Below are 19,474 nucleotides of genomic sequence, written 5' to 3'. Positions count from 1 at the left end.
GCACACAGACTTCAACAGTTGCAGCACGTGGGCTCAGTAGTTGTGGCTCATGGGCTTAGTTGCTCCACAGTGTGTGGGATTTTCCCAGACCAGAGATCAAACCGGTGTCCCCAGCATTGCAAGGTGGATTCTTAACCCCTGGACCACCAGGGAAGTGCTGGGGAAATGCATTCATAATGAAAGAATCTCTGAAGAAGTCCTAAGAGTGCTGAGAAAGTAGTTCACAATTTAAGATGCAGGAATAATAACAGTTCAATATCATCTATATGTACTCACCTTCCCATCAGCAATGCTTAATGTCTAAATCAGATATTAAACTTGATGCAAACATAAATAGTAATCTAGACCAGGGTTGGGAAACAATTTATATAAAGGGGGAAAAGTAAATAGTTCAGGCTCTGTGAGACATATGGTCTCTGCCATTGTAGAGTGACAATAGCTATAAATGATATATTAACATATGAGTGCATCAGTGTTCCAATAAAATTTTATTTACAAAAGTTGTCAGTGGGCCAGGTCTGCCTGCAGTCCATCATTTGCCAACCCCTGTTCTAGATTATCTTTATGGTTTTTCTTTTTAAAAAACAATTTTTTAATTGAAGTATAGCTGATTTAAAATGTGTAAGTTTCTACCAAACAGCAAAGTGATTAAGTTATTGTATTTTTTTTTATTAATTAAACTAGGGCACCACAGACATATTCTAAGAGAAAGATCTTCACTTAGCTATTAAACATAGCATAGTGACAGTGTATTTTAAATTGAAGTATTTTGCAGATCTCAATTTATTATAGAAATGAGCTGTTTGAGTCCCTGGCTCTGCAGAGCACTCCAGTAATGCAATTCCAGCTTGAGAGGCACATACCACTCTAGGTCAAGTGCTGACATTGAAGGAAATTTTGGCAGTTGAGGGATGTCACAGCCACCAGGGCAGATGGAATTACTCTGTACTCTTTCTCTCCGTTTTGGCTAATTGGATTACTCTTCAGAGAAGGATGTTTGATAAAGCCAGATTAGTAGGGGGATCCTCTTTAGCCAGCAAAGAACATACTTTCCTGAATGGAAGCAATGGGATGAGTTATCAAAACATGGGTGTCTGAGCTATAAGAAACACCTTTAGTACCAAAAGTAAAAGATCAAAGGGGTCCTATTAGCTACAAATACAAAGCTCCAGTATCTTGTTCTTCTAGTTCATGGACAAGAATTAAATATGCACTCTGAGTCAAACAGGACGGAAACCTATTGCTGTTTAGTCACTAAATCATGTCCGGCTCTTTTGTGATGCCATGGTCTGTAGCCCACCAGGCTCCTCAGTACACAGGGTTTCCCAGGCAAGAATACTGGAGTGGTTTGTCATTGCCTACTCCAAGGGATCTTCCTGACCCAGAGATTGAACCCAAGTCTCCTGCCTTGGCAGGCGGGTGCTCTACTGCTGAGCCACCAGGGAAGCCCATACATCTGTACTTTATCTTTTTTTGCCATATTTCTTAGAGCAGGCCTCCTTGCACAGTAGGAGACAAGTGAGAGTTATGATTTTGTGATAGTCATGTATGGTAGTAGAAAAGTCTTCCCACTAGAGACCATCTGGATATTCAGTCTAGCTCCACAGGTAGCCTTCAAGCCTCATTTTTCTTTTCAATCTTCAGATATAATGCCAACCATGGAAGATTTGTATGGAAATGAAATGAGATATGAAATATAGAGCTTCAAGGGGCACAACAGATACTCAAAAACCATTCAGTTCAGTTCAGTTCAGTTGCTCAGTCGTGTCCGGCTCTTTGCGACCCCATGAATCGCAGCATGCCAGGCCTCCCTGTCCATCACCAACTCCCGGAGTTCACTCAGGTTCAAGTTCATTGAGTCAGTGATGCCATCCAGCCATCTCATCCTCTTTCGTCCCCTTCTCCTCCTACCCCCAATCCCTCCCAGCATCAAAGTCTTTTCCAATGAGCCAACTCTTCGCATGAGGTGGCCAAAGTACTGGAGTTTCAGCTTCAGCATCATTCCTTCCAAAGAAATCCCAGGGCTGATCTCCTTCAGAATGGACTGGTTAGATCTCCTTGCAGTCCAAGGGACTTGCAAGAGTCTTCTCCAACACCACAGTTCAAAAGCATCAATTTTTCAGCCCTCAGCCTTCTTCACAGTCCAACTCTCACATCCATACATGACTACTGGAAAAACCATAGCCTTGACTAGACGGACCTTAGTCGGCAAAGTAATGTCTCTGGTTTTGAATATACTATCTAGGTTGGTCATAACTTTCCTTCCAAGGAGTAAGTGTCTTTTAATTTCATGGCTGCAGTCATCATCTGCAGTGATTTTGGAGCCCCAAAAAATAAAGTCTGACACTGTTTCTACTGTTTCCCCATCTATTTCCCATGAAGTGATGGGACCAGATGCCATGATCTTCATTTCTGAATGTTGAGTTTTAAGCCAACTTTTTCACTCTTCTCTTTCACTTTCATCAGGAGGCTTTTTAGTTCCTCTTCACTGTCTGCCATAAGGGTGGTGTCATCTGCATATCTGAGGTTATTGATATTTCTCCCAGCAATCTTGATTCCAGCTTGTGTTAGCTCTACTCATTTTACATCCCTCAAAAATTAGAACCACTGTGTTGTGTGATTTAGTCGCTTTCATGAAGAAAAGAGTGGTTTGTCCTTCTACTGGTGTCAGTGGTCTATCCTGAACATATTCCTCTGTGATTATATGTAAGAATTTTTCTTTGATCCCTTTGTGTGAGAGATGGAATCTTCCCAGCAATCCAAGGCTCTCCTCAAAACCCACACTGCAGTGGAAATGCTCTCTCCCCACAAAAGTCACATTGTCTAATAGCCGTGAAATATTCTTTCCCATGGTGCATGGTGTGTTTTGAGATCCACGTAATGTATGGTCAGTGGGAAAACCAGAGTCTACATCATAGACCTCTGCTGAGTTGGGTGGACTAACAAGATTATAGCTTTCAAATTGGAAATATAGAATATGATGCAAAGAAAGAAATACTTCTGAGGCAGGGCACACAATAGGGCCCATTTGGAAGCAGACACCATCATGGTACAAATGCAGAATTTGTATCTTGGTTCTGTAGTTCATAGGCATGGGTTACAATTTGAACATGATTATTTGGGTTTTTTCAGGATAATTTGTGTTCCTTCATACTAGTTATGATGCCCGAGACAACCTCTGCATCCTTCCACAATGCCATTTTGTTTTAGACCTAATGTAGCAGTAGATATCCCTAGGGCTGTCTCCTAATGTGTCCCGAGCTCTGTGTCAAGAATCTCATGTTTTCATCTGAATGTCTTTCAGACCAAAGGTAGTTTCATGCCACAATCAGACTTTTTTAGTAAACCTAGTTCTATGACTGAGATTCTTGCCACTCTTTTTGGAAAGTTGGAGAAAATCCGTGGAGATCAATGACCAGCACAATCCTCTCTAGAAATTAAAATTGCAGCATTAATAGTTGATGAAAGCGTGGTTTGTTTGGTCTGAGGAGGGCAGCTACCTAAAGAAGTTAGTCATGCTGCCAGTTGCCATGAACCTAAGATTATTGGAGGAATATAAAAATTAAGAGTACTGAGCCTTTTTCGAAGAACTGTGGTCATTTCCAACATTGTCCCTGGGCAATCTGATTCCAACCCAGCTGAAGAAGTTTTCAGCAAACATCACTTCGTCTAGTGTACACAGAAATTGCGAGGCTTAAAAGGTATATGCTGGCAATCAGTATAAAACAACGGGCTTCAGACAACTACAAAGTTGCTGAGGATGGACTATGTTTGTACATGATTACTGTCACTCTGGAATATGCTGTGGGGTTCATGTTGATCTTTTTTGTTATATTGATGTCATTCCAAACATCAAACAATAGGGTATTAAGGCTTAGTTAAGTTACCCTGCCTTTCTTTCCCAGCTTTCCTTTCCTAGGCAATTCGTAGAATTTGTATACTGCACCAGCAGTTTTTATCTTTCCTTACATTTGCCAGCAAGATGCAGTTTACTTTATTTGACACAGCACATAACTACAGAAGTGCTAAAGGACTTCTGGAAATCATTTATCCCAGCCCTCATTCCCACCCCAAAGCCAATGCTGGATTTCAGATGGAGATGGCTTCATTTTTCCTAGTCTGGTGGCTCTCAAATTTGGGTACATCAGAATCACATGAGGGCTTGTTAAAACACAGATCCCTGGGCACCACCCTCAGAGTTTCTAATTCAGTAGATAGGGAGCTTGCATTCCTAACACGTTCCATAGATGCTCCTGCTACTCATCCGAGAACCACACTTTGAGAACCATATTCCTCCCAAAGTGAGGCAATGATTGAGAGAAAGCACCCTTCTCAACTGACACTTTACATCTTTATTATTTTAGTTGATTACCCAATGTAACATTATCAGTAATCTACTTCCAGTGATCAAGATTAGAATCTGTTTCCTAGCCTAGAGAAAGACTTCAACAGTAACACAACTCCAGTGGCATTGCAGGAGGAATGTGCTATTAGAAAAGGGCTGGCTGAATTGTGCTGCCGCTTCTCCTCCCCTCTTCCTTCACCTTCCCCTTTTCCCTCCTCCTCCTTCCCTTTCTCCTTCTAACTATTATTGCATATTTTTGTTTCTAGGAGCTTCAGCTGCAATCTGGACTTAAGGCCAATATGGATGTTCAGGGTGGTCTAGCTATTGATATTACAGGTGCCATGGAGTTTAGTCTGTGGTATCGTGAATCTAAAACCCGAGTGAAAAACCGGTAAGCATATGTACAGTACTCTACGAAAAGAACCACAGATATTTCTTTTTTAATTTTATTGATGTATAGTTGATTTACAATGTGAATTTCTGCTGTATAGAAAAATGATTCGGTTTTACTGAACATATATATGTTCTTTTTCATATTCTTTTCCATTATGGTTTATCATAGAATATTGAATATAGTTCCATGTGCTATATAGTAGGACCTGGTTATTTATCCATTCTATATATAATAATTTGCCACTTCTCATAGCAAACTCCCGGTCCTTCCCTTCCCCATCCCACTCCCCCTTGGCAACTGTGAGTCTGTTCTCTATATGCAGAGATATGGTTTTGAAATTCTTTAACCTTCCAACCCCTCGAAATCTATTCTTTCTATTTGTAGTCATTAAATCAGAGTAGGAAGTAACCACGGGAGTCATCCTTACCATAGATCCTTATGAGCAGGTAGGTATATAATACAACTTAGAGAAGGATCTGCTTGCTTTTAAAGACATCTATGGACAGCTTGCCCAGTGGGTGAGACATCCATCTCCTCTTGGTATTCCACTTTTGGTTCAGTTTAGTTGCTCAGTCGTGTCCAACTCCTTGTGATCCCATGGACTGCAGCACACCAGGCTTCCCTGTCCACCACCAAGTCCTGGAGCTTGCTCAAACTCATGTCCATTGAGTTGGTGATGCCATCCAACCATCTCATTCTCTGTCATCCCCTTCTCCTGCCTTCAGTCTTTCCCAGAATCAGGGTGTTTTCCAAGGAGTCAGTTCTTCGCATAAGGGGGACAAAGTATTGGAGCTTGAGCATCAGTCCTTCCAATGAATATTCAGGACTGATTTCCTTTAGGATTGACTGGTTTGATCTTCTTGCAGTCCAAGGGACTCTCAAGAGTCTTCTCCAACACCACAGTTTAAAAGCATCCATTCTTCAGTGCTCAGCTTTCTTTATGGTCCAACTCTCACATCCATACACGACTACTGGAAAAACCATAGCTTTAACTAGACAGACCTTTGTTTTGCTTTTTAATATGCTGTCTAGGTTGGTCATAGCTTTTCTTCCAAGGAGCAAGTGTCTTTTAATTTCACGGCTGCAGTCATAAAATAAGCAGGGTAACAAAATATTCCACTTTAGTAGTTGACAATGCTGTCAGAAAACTTTACTTTTAAGCAAATTATTTTAGCTTATCCCTCTAGTTGAGATTTAAAATCTTTCTTCTTTTGCTGTCTTCAGTGGAGAAAAATAAAAAGATGATCACTTTTGTGAAAAATCTAAGTCTTAAATATTCTGAGTCCTTTAAATGTATTTATCAGTGTTCATTTTTCTAAATAGAATTTTCTCAGGTCCTTTAGCTTTTTTAATTGACCCATCAGATCAAATGAAAGCATTTTATTGTGACCTTAAAGCATCTTTGAACTAGCATTATAATCAAAATAATTTTTCTTCTGTTTGTTATAGCATTGAAGAAAAGAAAATAAAATTGATTTTTACATTTTTGGATATTTAAAAATACAGTGGGGCAGAAGTGAGATAGGAGTGCTAAAATTAGATTTTTTAAATCTATTTTGAACGATGGGTGAAAGAATTGAGAAAAATCAAAAGGTAGCACACTTAACATGAAAGATGAGCCTCAGGGTTACTGAAAGGAACCAAAGAATGAGAAATGGGAGAAGCTTTCAGAGGGATAAGCAATGTAATTTAGGGCTTCCCACCAAATCAGTCATTTTTCTTGTCTTTCTGATGTATTTTCTGGATAGAAGTTTTCCCAAATTAAACTGAGTTGAATTATTTGCAGAAGGAAGTCAACAACAGCAATGCCAAAAAAATAGGAAAAAAAATTGCTGGCTTTTTGAAAGGGACACAATATCCCTGATTGTCTGCCAGTGTCCACATTATATCCAATTCACCTTCAGTTTACCATTTGCTCATTTAAAGATGGTCTAAGCCTTTGTTGAGTGTAAGATGCGAGAAGGTATGGTAAAGGGTTCAGGGATTTAAATGCTACCACCTCTGACCTACTTTTCACTGGCAATGGCAGCAAGTGTGCTGTGAGTAGGACAGCAAGCATGAGTAGGTCTATCAAAAGAGTGAAGCGTACAACTCAGATTTCATCTGAAGTCTGCAATTAAATTAGAGTGGTCCCAGAGGTAAGCCTTCTACTAGAATTGCTTATCCTCTTCATTTCCCTCCAAGACTTTATCCTACTCAGTCCAGTCTGTCTAGGTGATCATTGGAGAACCTATGATATCTGTCCTTTCTGAGCCATGCAATGTACATGCTATAGGAATTGTTCTTCATGATACTATATATTTTTAAAAAAATATCTTGGCAACCATAGACTTCTGTCACCAAAGACCTTTTAGAGAAAGTAATGAAATGAATTAAAATAACTACATAGAAGCCAAAAGAGAGATCGGTACCAAGAAAATTGTTGTAAACATCAGCTGTCTTCTGGGTGGGCTTAGATTTTAAGATAATCAGGTATTTCTGACTTTCTGAAAGGACCAGATCCCAGGCATCTTTTCCTCTTGGCTCTTGGTATGCCCTTATCAAACATTAATGTCAGATAGACATTTCATTTCCACATTTAGAACTGAAGGCTGGGAGAGGACTCAGAGGTAAGGCAAATTTTCACTGGCCAATTCCTAGAACTATCCAGGCTCTGGATAATTCCAACAGAATTCTAAGCAAATTTAGGTCACCTTTCCAGTTATCAATGTCAGAAATTCAGACCCCATGGTCTGTTAGTTAACAGCTCAGTTAAATGTGATTCATGGATTCTTCTGCTCAATTTTTAGGGTAAGTGTGTTAATAACTGGTGACATCACGGTGGACTCCTCTTTTGTGAAAGCTGGCTTGGAAATTGGTGCAGAAACAGAAGCAGGCTTGGAGTTTATCTCCACGGTGCAGTTTTCTCAGTACCCATTTTTAGTTTGTCTGCAGATGGACAAGGAAGATGTTCCATACAGGTAAGAAACAGGACTTATGGAATGTTCCAGGGACATCAAGAGTTCACCAGGAACTTGCACCCAATTTTGAGCATTCCACAGAAATTAAAGGAAAAGGGTAAAACCCAGTGAGACATGAATTTTCTTTAAATGAGTAAAGAATAATTGATAAGACTAAAAAAAAAAAATGACAGTTTCTAGCAGGCCAAGAAACTATAATGACAAGTTCATTTGATTCTGGAGATAATATCATATTCTAGCCCAGAAATAATTTATCAAGGCAACAAAGAGATTTGACTTAGTGTACGTTTCCACATAGTTTCAGCAAAAACACTAGATGCATGTTTACTATCAGCTGTTTTCACAGTTTTCTCTTGGCTAGAAAGCTCAAAACAGAACATCTGACAATCATTTACCATGGCTTAAAAGCCCGAATGAATTCACAAGTTTTATGTAATCCATATAACAGCAACTTGACCTGGTTTAAGTTTTGGCTCAAGCTTAAGTGTTGGGGATTTTGAATTTTAAAAAACATGCTTTTATTAGAGTACTTGTGTGTGCATGCCCAGTCTCTCAGTTGTGTTCAACTCTTTGTGACCCCATGAACTATAGCCTGCCAGGCTCCTCTGTCCATGGAATTCTTCAGGCAAGAACACTGGAATGGGTAGACATTGCATTCTCCTAAGGATCTTCCCAGCCCAGGGATCAAACGCAGGTCTTTTACATTACAGGCAGATTCTTTACCATCTGAGCCAGCAGGGAAGCTTCCCTGAGGCTATAAAGCAGTTACTAATTTATGTTAACTTATGTCTAGAATGGACTTCCCTGGTGGCTCAGATGATAAAGAATCCGCCTGCCAATGCAGTAGACCTGGGTTCAATCCTTGGGTCAGGAAGAGCCCCTGGAGAAGGGAAAGGCTACCCTCTCTAGTAATCTTGCCTAGAAAATCCAATGGTCAGAGGAGCCTGGCGGGCTACAGTCCGTGGGCTCACAAAGAGTTGGATGTGAATGAGCGACTAACACACACACACACACACACACACACACACATCTAGAATAAACCTCCATTAACACATTAAAAAGAAAATCAACCTTCCAGTGGTCAAAATGCAGTGACCAGGAGCCCAGGCACAAGGCTAACTGATCTGGTTCCACATTTCACTTGGCCCAGAGCTCTGGGGGTGTTTCCCTTTCAGCATTGTTGGCTTAAATCCAGATGGATTTGCTCCTTACTAAAAGGGGTGTACCCCAAAGGCAGGGCCCCTGGAATGAGGGATGGGGGACATAGCAAGGCCTAGAAAGCTTAGCAGCATCTCCAAAACTCTGAGAGGCATTTGGTCCTTCATGCCAGAAAAATGAGTGGCAGGACTCTCATATCCCAGGCCTGTGAAGTGTATCTGTTTGTGGGCAACAAAATGGGAAGAAAAAAATCACCCCACTCATGGGAATGAAAGCTTTGGTACTGTCGTCCTTTCTCAAATGGCTTTGACTCAGAAGCTTGAAGTGTTCATTCAATAACTGGGCTCTGATGGGTGTGCTGTGACTTTAATGTGTGTGTGATTTTGTTATTGTTTTTATGCAGGCAATTTGAGACAAAATATGAAAGGCTGTCCACAGGCAGAGGTTATGTTTCTCGGAAGAGAAAAGAAAGTCTAATAGGAGGATGTGAATTCCCGCTGCACCAAGAGAACTCTGACATGTGCAAGGTGGTGTTTGCTCCTCAACCAGAGAGTAGTTCCAGTGGTTGGTTTTAAAACTGATGGGGGCTGTTTCACTAGACTCCATCTCACCGGAAGGGATACGATGTGACATGCCTAAGTATTGCTCTCTGAGAGCACAGTGTTTACATATTTACCTGTATTTAAGAGTTTTGTGAAACGTGATAAAAAACCTCACATAATTAAGTTTGGGCCTGAATCATTCGATACTACCTACGGTGTCATTCTGAGCCAATCTATGTGATGCTTTTAGTAGCATTCAAAGTTTTCCTGCATCTCTCTCAAATTACGTTTACTATTGTGAAACTAGTTCTGCCCTAAAAAGAAACTATTAAAAAAAAAAAGACATACACACACTCAGGGGAGCGCAATTTTGTTTCAAAAATGTTCAATCAGTGTATGAAGTCCTTGGTAAAATCTTACATGGCTTGTCTCTACCAAACATGCCCAGTCAGGAAAGTAGAACTTTTTGTTGCTGTTTTTAGGGGGCATGAGGGAAAAGGGACATGACTTTTAAAGGCTTCTGTCAACCATGTTCAAGAGTTAATATTTATCTCTTCTATTGTTAGTTTTATTGAGCATTGAGGTAGGAGGTACACAGAATTGGCACGTACCATCTCACTTCTCTGCGGGCCACATAGATTGCTAGAAGAAAGCCTGTCAGTCCTCTGCCTTCTGCCTTACAAAAATGTCAGACTGAGCTTACCAGAATTAGAAATACTAACTTCAGGAACTCCATTTGACTTTTTTTGTGCTGCATCTCTGAGACTTCAGTATGGTCCACTGTCCTTTATAAGGAAGATCCTCAAGTATTCATCATTTTTTTATCTTTCGATCAATTGTTTTGTGGTGGGAGTTCCAATCTGTTGGACTACAATCTACAAAAGCTGGGAGAACTTTATAATACTTTAAGAAACCGATGGATTTGGATTCCAAAATATGAAATCAAGGAAAGAATGTCTCTATCTGTACAAATTAAAAGAAACATTAAAAGAGACATCTCTTACGCCTCATGTATTAGCAGGTGGGTTCTTACTACCAGCAATCAGTACTTTACTCTTTTTACTGTTGAATAATATCCCATTATATAAATATGCCATTTATCAGTTGATGGACATTTGGATAGTTTTCACCTTTTCATATGTTAACCATTTTCAAGTATTTATTAATAAAACAGACGCATGTATTAGTGACAGGATCCAAACAGATAACAGGTGCTTACTTGTCCAGGAAACACACACAAAAAAAATGGAAGTTTAAGTAGCCCACCATTAGTTGTAAATTTAAGATGAAATGTGATGAAATAAATATGTGGAATTCCTACTGAATTGCTTTCGTCTTCTATTACTTAGTTGTTGTTCAGTCGCTAAGTCATGTCCAACTCTTTGCAACCCCATGGACTGCAGCACACCAGGCTTCCGTCTTTACTATCTCCAGGAGTTTGTTCAGACTAGTGTCCATTGAGTCAGTGATGCCATCCAGCCATCCATTACTTTGAGCACCATGTTTGTCTGTTACCGTCACTTTCTGAGCATAGATACACATACAACTGAGCCTCTACAGCTCTGCAGAATAGGCCAGGTGCTCTAATGAGTGGTCAGAATCCTTTGGAAAATACACTGCTGAAAACAGCAGCAGTCAGAAGCTCTTAAAAACAAGCTCTAAGCCCAGTTTTTTAAAACTTTGGACCAGCACACTTATTGTGGTACTGAGAAAAGAAAAAAGACTAAAAACCAGGAGGGTTTTGGGGGATACTGGTAGTGGTGGTGGCATTGGCCTTGGAGGAAACATTCTGTAGAGATACTGTTGTTGCAGCTAAAGCAAGTTGATGCAGAGCACTGAGCTCAACATGTTGTGAGCTAAGAAACCTCGGCCATGTGAGGCTTGGCCCATCCCAGCTACTTCTGTGATAACAGCCTGTGTGGTGTGTGTGTGTGCGGGCTCAGTCGTGTGCAACTCTGCGATCCCACGTACGGTAGCCCACCAGGTTCCTCTGTCCGTGGGATTTTTCAGGCAAAAATACTGGAGTGGGTTGCCATGACCTCCTCCAGGGGATCTTCCGGATCCTGGGATTGAACCCACGTCTCTTACCTCTCCTACACTGGCAGGCGGGTTCTTTAGCACTAGTGACCAGTATTTGACTCTTTTTATGGTTGAATAATATTCCATTATATAAATATACCATTTAACAGTTGATGTTCATTTGGGTAGTTTTCACCTTTGGTTATTATGAGTAATTCTGTTATGAACTTTTGTGTACAAATTTTTGTGTGAGCATATGTTTTTATTTCTCTTGGGTATATGCCTCATAGTAGAATTGCTGAGTCAAATAGCAATTCTATGTTTAGACTTTTAAGAATTGCCAAATTGTTTTTCACATGACTACACCATTTTACATTTCTACCAGCAGTGTATAAGGTTTCTGATAGCTCCCTATCTTCAACAACAATCTTACTGCCCTTTTAAAATTATAGCCATCCTAGTGGATGTGAAGTGGTACTTCACTATTGTTTTGATTTGTGTTTCCCTAATGACTAATGATGTTGAGCATTCTTCAGTGCACTTTCTAGCCACTGCATATTATTATGTTCTTTGGAGATATGTTTATTCAGATCCTTTGCCTTTTAAACAATTGGATTATTTGTCTTTATTATTGAGTGGTAAGGATTCCTTGTATATTTGGGGTATAAGTCCCTTGTCAGATAAATAATTTCTGAATATTTTTTCCATTCTGTGTGATGTCTTTTCCCTCTCTTGATAATGTTCTTTGAAACACAAGAGTTTTTAATTGTAGTAAAACGCAAGTAATCTATTTTTTCTTTTGTTGCTTGTACTTTTGGTCACATCCAAGAAACCACTGGAAGTCCAAGGTCACAAAGATTTACCCCATGTTTTCTTCTAAGAGTTTCATAGTTAGCTCTAAATTAAATATTTGATCTAGTTTGAATTAACCTTTATATATGATGTGCAGTAGGGGGTCCAAATTCATTCTTTTGTATGTGGACACCTGGTTGTCCCAACAGCATTTGTTGAAAGTATTTTTTTTTTCCCCACTAAATTGTCTTCTTTGTTGAAAATCAATTGACTGTAAGTGTAATGGCTCACTTCTGGATTGTCAGTTTTATTCTATTAATCTGCATATTATCTTTATTCCAGTAGGATAGTCTTTTGATTGTTGTTGCTTTATAGTAAGTTTTGAAATTGTGACCTGTAAGTCCACCTACTTTGTTCTTTCTCAAGATTGTTGTGGCTATCCTGAGTCCCTTGAGTTTCCATATGAATTTTAGGATTTAGCTTGTCAATTTCCACAAACACAGCTGGGATTCTGATAAGAATTATATTGAATCTGTGCATCACTTCAAGAAGTATTACCATCTTAACAATATTATATCTCCTGATCCATGAATGTGAGACACTTTTCCACTTACTGAAATCTTTTAAAATTACTTTCAACGATGTTTTATAATTTTCAGAGTATAAGTTTTGCACTTCTTTTGTCAAATTTATTCCAAGTGTTCTGTTATTTTTGAGCTATTGTGAATGGAATTGTTTCTTACTTTCATTTTCGAATTTTTCATTGCAAGTGTATAGAAATGCAATTTTTTGTATTTGATCATGTATCCTGCAACCCTGCTGAACTCACTTGTTAGTTCTAATATCTTATGATAGATTCCTAAAGATTTTCTATATAAAAGAGCATATCATCTGTAAATAAAGACTGTTTTGCTTCTTCCTTTCCAATATAAATTGCTTTAATTTTATTATTGCTTAAATGCCCTGGCTAGAACTTGGAGCCTGAACATTGAATGGAAGTAGCGAGTGTGGACATAGCAAAGATGGTGGTGCTAGCGATGATGGTGGTGGGGGTGAGAGCAATGAGGGATGATAACCCCAGAACGTGGAAGGAGGGCTCAAATCACTTGGTAAAGCTCCAGTTCTATTTTCACTAATTAATTTACTTTAAAATTCATAAAAACTTACTATTTTCACTAATTAATTTACTTTAAAATTCATAAAAACTTATTTGAAAGCTTAAAACATATTAAAAATAGTCTAAATGTGCTCCTGTACAGGGGAGGAGGGACAGAGTTCAAGATGTCTATCCTGTCATTGGGCTTCCCACGTGCTTCAGCTGGGAAGTTGAAAGTTAAGAGTCTGTTCTGGACTCAGGTTGATCAAATATTCACTGCCCTTTCTGCATTAATTTAGTTGTCAATTAAGACAGTGGGGACAGCAGATGGGTGGAACCGGCAGGTTGTGACTTGAAATTCCAGGTCTACAATCTGTTGGTTGAACGATTTGGGGCATATGACTCTATTTGTCCTCTTTAGAATAGGTATGATAATCCTATTTCACTGGGTGGTTTGAAGAATTCCTTGAGATAATGAACGTATATAGTGCTGAGCACACAGTGCTGTGTTTAGTCACGCAGTCGTGTCCGACTCTGCAACCCCATGGACTGTAGTCCACCAGGCTCCTCTGTCCGTGGGATTTCCCAAGCAGGAATACTGGAGTGGATTGCCATTTCCTTCTCCAGGGGATCTTCCCAACCCAGGGATCAAACCTAGGTCTCCCACATTGCAGGTGGATCCTTTACCGACTGTGCCACCAGAGCACACAGTAGCATCTGATAAATGTTATTTTCCACTTTACTTAATACTGTTTTTAGTATTAGAGATGTCATGAGCAATGTTCTTAGTCATCAATGATCAGTTTCAACAAAATGATATTTGTTTATACTTTCTACCTCTGCCTTCCAACTAGTGAGATAACACAGTGGTCACACTTCTCTAACTCAATGGCCAGGGTACCTGAGCCTCTCGTGTGCGGCATCCAGGAGAGTGGGAAGCAGGGAGGGCGGTTTGGAATAAGACCACATGATCTCTTTCCCTTTCTTCAGCTACTGCTTAACCAGGATTGGCTTCTCTTGTGTATCAGACTCCTTTACTATCCAGGACTCCTAAGCCCCCAAGATGGAGTCAGGTCTGTTTGCAGCTTGAGTGTGCAGACAAGCAGTTCACACTCACAGAGCCTACTGCATGATTGCATATTCTATTTGATGAGGTTAGAGAGGAGCATAAAAGTTGATATCAATAAAAAGTCCACCATTGGAGGTACATTAACTAATCATTTACCTTCCATAGTGGGGTTAACATTAATCTAGAATGAGTTAGTAATCCTTTGCTACTCTCCTATTAATAAGAGTTTAATTTGTTCACAGTTGACTTGGAACATCACATAAACCTGTATGCTATTTTCATCCTTCTATTTTTACTAAAAAGATTCCTGCCATAATCTTCTAGGATTACATGTAAAAGTTTGGACCTTCTCTTTCCAGAATAGGCTTTAGATTATATTACCTGATTCCTTTGTTAGTGAAAGTGAGTCACGTCCATTCTGTTTTGGGTTACCTATCCCCACTTTTTTAAACTTCTCCCACTTAATTTGCTTGAAGATCAACCATGTAAACACAGTCAAAAGTAAGATTTCTGTGTGAGGTGAATTAAATTATTGAGATACGAAGAGATGTTTGTGAGTGAAGATGTTCTAATATATTCCCCAATTATGGAAGAAGACATCAGCTTTCCAATAAAATCTGAGAGGACTTGGTGAAGCCAAAGCACTTATGGGATGATCAGACAGTTCCCAAGACTTAATTATTTGTACTTCACCAAAGTCTTCCACAGTCTCCCAGTTACCCTCATGATTCATCATTTTATACAGAACCTCTTAGGCACCAGGCACTGCTCTAGGCACTTCATAGGTGGCCTATAATTTCATCCTCAAAATGATCCTATACGGTAGAAACTGTAATTGTACACCTTTTCTGTATGGAGAACTGAAGCACAGAGACTCAGGGCCTTGTGTAAGATCTCATAACCAGTAGAGAACACAGGATTAATCCAGGAGTCTCATTGTCCTCTGCTACCTACCCAGGATTCAATCTGAGCTCCGAAGTCTGGAAGTGAGTTTCCTCTCCACACTCAAATTCAACATTTCATTCCAGCTTCAACCACATGACTCTTCACAAACAGCACCCCTCATGTTCCTGCCACATATACTCTCCAAACACACCAACATCCAGCTGTTCAGTTCCTCGTCTCTCACCCTTCCTTCTGCCCAAACAAATCTCCCCAAGCACAGCTTCCATCATACTTCCTGTGCGTAGAAGCTGCCAATGACTGAGCCACCTGCTTGCAGGTACACTTGGTACATCTGCCACCCACCTGGGAATTAAAAAGGGTGAGCTTCTCAAGCTTAGATCCACACTTGGAGAGCCTTGCCCTAGAAAAAAAGAAGATATTTAAAGTCATAAGAAGACTCCCAGTCTCTTCTAAAGTTTACAAACGGTGTGTGTGTGTGTGTGTGTGTGTGTGTGTGTGTGTGTGTGTGTTTAGAAAGTGGAGTTGTTGGGTGGGGGAGGGGTTGAAAGCAAGTGTTTGTATTTTAGCAGTGAATATGTATTTCAGCAAATCACAAGGCACTTCTCATCCCTCGGTCTTCAGGATAATCTTATACAAGTGAAGTGCTAAAATATGAAGTTTCTAAATAAGGTGTTTGCATGTTTTGGGGTAGATGATAGGGAGATATCTGTGTCAAAAGTGTTAAGATTATTCATGACATTTTATTAGAGGACTTTGTCTCAAGGAAATCATCAGACATGCTTGGAAAGATTTGTGTTCAAAGATGTTCATGGCAGCATTATTTTCACAGCCCCAAACCCTAAGAACTAAGTGCTTAAAATATGAGATTAAGTAAACATGGAATAAGAAATAAGATATAGATGTTAAAAAACATTCCTTTAAAAATATTGGAAGTTAAGGAGGTAGGTTTATAAATGTATGGAAAAAATAAACTACAAAATAGCATGTAAAGTATCAAATACACTTGTAAGTAATAATATTTGTTTCTGGAGGTATTTTGCTTAGTGATTAAGAATTTTCCTGCTTTTTAGTTTTTAGATTATTTTTACATTTCTAAATTCCCTTCAAAGAACATGTACTATTTTTATAAACAGAAGATATCCCAGTAAGTGGTTTGAGCATTTTTAAGCAAAGTATAGGAGTGAACTTGAATTTTTCAGTAGCAAATGTGCTATAATTAAGAGGTATATTGTACTAGTTTATATTTCTTTTTTTTGTTGTTAGTAGTTAGTATTTCTTGAATGCAACTATAGGCTAGGAGTAATATGCATTATCTCACAATTCTGTCTTTATAATAATATATGATATGCCACATATTATATGTATATTATAATGTTATCCTATAATGCTCTATCTAGGGTTTGTTTGTGTGGAATATACATACGTGTATAATAAAACCTGTTTTCACTCGCTATCCAGTGGTACTGAAGGTATATAAGCCTTCAGGGATGATTATACTCAAGGGGCAATCTGTTGATTGGAGCAGAAAAAAATATATGTAAGTTTTGGCTGTGTCTTTGATGACTATCTTTTCACACCACTTCTGTGTGAATAAACTTCCTGTCAAAGGGCTTGGGCCATGCTACTGCCCGACATGCTCCTCTCCTTACTGCCCTTCAACAGCTTCCTGCCCTCTGTACAACTAAACTGCTGCTTCACTTTCAGTCTCTTGCTATTGCGCTGGTTTTCTGCTTCTCTTCACACCTAGCCCTCTTTGCGCCATGCCTCCCCCATGCTGGGTTGCTGGCATGGATATCCTCTTTGCAGCCCTTGGCCAGTTTCCTCTTTCAATCTCCATGCCTTCGACAAGGCTTAGACTAAAGAGCTTCATCAGCGTATCAGGCATTCTCACCATGTTTAAAGGCTTCCTGAAATCCTAACCTCTTCGTGAGTCAGAATGCCTGGCATATAGCAGACATTCATTCATTCCTCAAGAACATTAATTCCCTCCATGCTAGAAATACACTAGTGAGATTCTACCCTCTGAGATTCCAGCATATGCTCAACACATACATAAGGCATACCCAACAAATCTCTTTTTTGTTTATTGGAGTAGAATTGCTTTCCAATGTTCTGTTAGTTTCTGCTGTACAACAGTGTGAATCAGCTATATGTATACATATATCCCTCTTGAACCTCCCTCCCCTCCACATCCTACCCCTCTAGGTCATGGCAGAGCAGTGACCCGAGCTCCTGGTGCTATACAGCAGCTTCCCACTAGCTAGCTATTTTACACATGATGGTGTATGGTGTATACATGTCAATGAACAAATCTTTATAGACCATTCTCATTCTAGATTTTTTCTAGAATCTTTGACCTAACCTACACTAGTCTAAGAACTAGCTTTAAAATTCCTTCTTTAAAAAGTATCTGTTTAAAGGAAAGGAAAATGAAAGTGAAGTCGCTCAGTTGTGTCCGACTCTTTGCGACCCCATGGACAGTAGCCTACCAAGCTCCTTTGTCCATGGAATTTTCCAGGCCATAGTACTGGAGTGGATTGCCATTTCCTTCTCCAGCGGATCTTCCCGACCCAGGGATTGAACCCAGGTCTCTCACATTTACTGTCGGATCCACCAGGGAAGTCCAAAGCACTCCTTATTTAGGATGGTGGTTAAAACAAGTCCCTGAATTATTTGACACTCTTTCCATTGAGAGATGGGACTATGTTTCTGCCCACTGAAATCTGAGCTATGTGAATGCTTGTCAGATAGAGTAAAAGTGATGCTGTCTCACTCTGAACTAGGCCTTGAGAAATGGGCAGTGTCTGTTCCTGTCTCATCGGATACTCATTTTTGGAACCCAGCCACCATGTTTTGAGGAAGCCCAAGCAGTCCAGGGTTCAATCCCTGGGTTGGGAAGATCCCCTGGAGAAGGAAAAAGCTACCCACTCCAGTATTCTGGCCTAGAGAATTCCATGGACTGTATAGTCCATGGGGTTGCAAAGAGTCAGACACGACAGAGAATTTTCACTTTCTGATCACTTTTCAAGCTGTCCATGGAGAGGCCCAGCTGAAGAGGAACCGAGGCTCTTGACTGGCTCCAACTGAACTCCCAGCTGACAGCTATTATCAGCTTTCTAGTCATAGGAATGGGCCGTTGTGGAAGTAGATTCTCCCTAGAAGTTGAGCTGATATGAAGAGCAGAGCCAAACCTTCCATGCTGAGCTCTGCCCAAATTGTAGACTCACAAGTTAAACACATGAGTTTTGTGTTTTTTAAGCCACTAAGTTTTAGGGTGGATTGTTATTCAGCAATACACAATGAGAACAATGGTTCTGGACATATGCAATGAATCTGCTTTAGGAGGGCTTTGCTAGATGGTTAAATTGCTCTGCATAAGAAATAATAGGAAAATAAGAGGATTCTGAGCCAGCAAGCTAAGGAGCAGAGGATGAAGAGAGGCAGAGGGCTCCAGCCATACAGAGGATGGGTAAAGCATAAATGAACTCAACAGCTAGCAAAATGATCTAGTGCCTATTCGGAACAGGGGTGCTAGTGCTCAGGTTAAAGGTGTTTGCTGACACAGCTGGCTGCAGGCATGTGGCACCTGCCAATCTCTGTGCCATTACCGTAAGCATTCAACATAACCCTGCCACATGTATACATTCTCGAGTCTGGAATATTCAGGACAGGATGGGTACACTGCAGTGAAGCTTGGTGGAATAACACAATGCAATTATTAAGGTTTATAGTAACTTCAGTGTTAGAGCTGATCCTTCCTGCCCTGTCTCCAACTGTGTGCCTCATTTATTTTGGTTTTGAAGGGGATGACCACAGATACTTTCCTGGGCCTCAGTGTGAACCCTTGGGGACATTTGTTGTCTAGGTTGCTCTTTGGTGTCAGTGGAGCATCCCATACCTTGGTAGGTGCCCCTCACAATGTTAATAATGAGAGCATGTAGATGCCTTAGATACCTTGATTAAGTGAAATACTCTAGGTCCAAGGAAAGACCATATCAGACTCTGACGTCAAGAACCATAAAATAATAAACTCATGTTGTCTGAAGCCACTATTTTCAGTGGCTTAAGCCACTAAGTTTGTGGTTACCACAAGAGAAAAGTAATAAAACCTGGATGTGAAACATTACAATAGAGTGTTGTAAGTTAAAGGAAAGATTTGTTAGAAGGCAGAAAAAAAGGAAAATGTCCAAAGC

General features: G+C 39.9%; 1 protein-coding gene across 1 annotated transcript in view; it reads left to right on the top strand.

Annotated features, from left to right (window-relative positions):
* Positions 1-10,724, top strand: part of MTTP (microsomal triglyceride transfer protein) — a 55,522-nt gene extending 44,798 nt beyond the window's left edge. Inside the window, exons 16-18 of the mRNA XM_069593640.1 lie at positions 4,612-4,736; positions 7,529-7,699; positions 9,261-10,724. Of these exons, the coding sequence (XP_069449741.1) occupies positions 4,612-4,736; positions 7,529-7,699; positions 9,261-9,432 (468 nt within the window). The 3' untranslated portion in view covers positions 9,433-10,724. The remainder of the gene's footprint in view (positions 1-4,611; positions 4,737-7,528; positions 7,700-9,260) is intronic.
* The last annotated feature ends 8,750 nt before the right edge of the window (positions 10,725-19,474 follow it).

This window comes from Ovis canadensis, chromosome 6 (assembly GCF_042477335.2).
Source record: "Ovis canadensis isolate MfBH-ARS-UI-01 breed Bighorn chromosome 6, ARS-UI_OviCan_v2, whole genome shotgun sequence".
NCBI lineage: Eukaryota > Metazoa > Chordata > Mammalia > Artiodactyla > Bovidae > Ovis > Ovis canadensis.
Note: the sequence above shows the minus strand (reverse complement) of the source record. Positions and strands in the feature narration are given on the sequence as shown.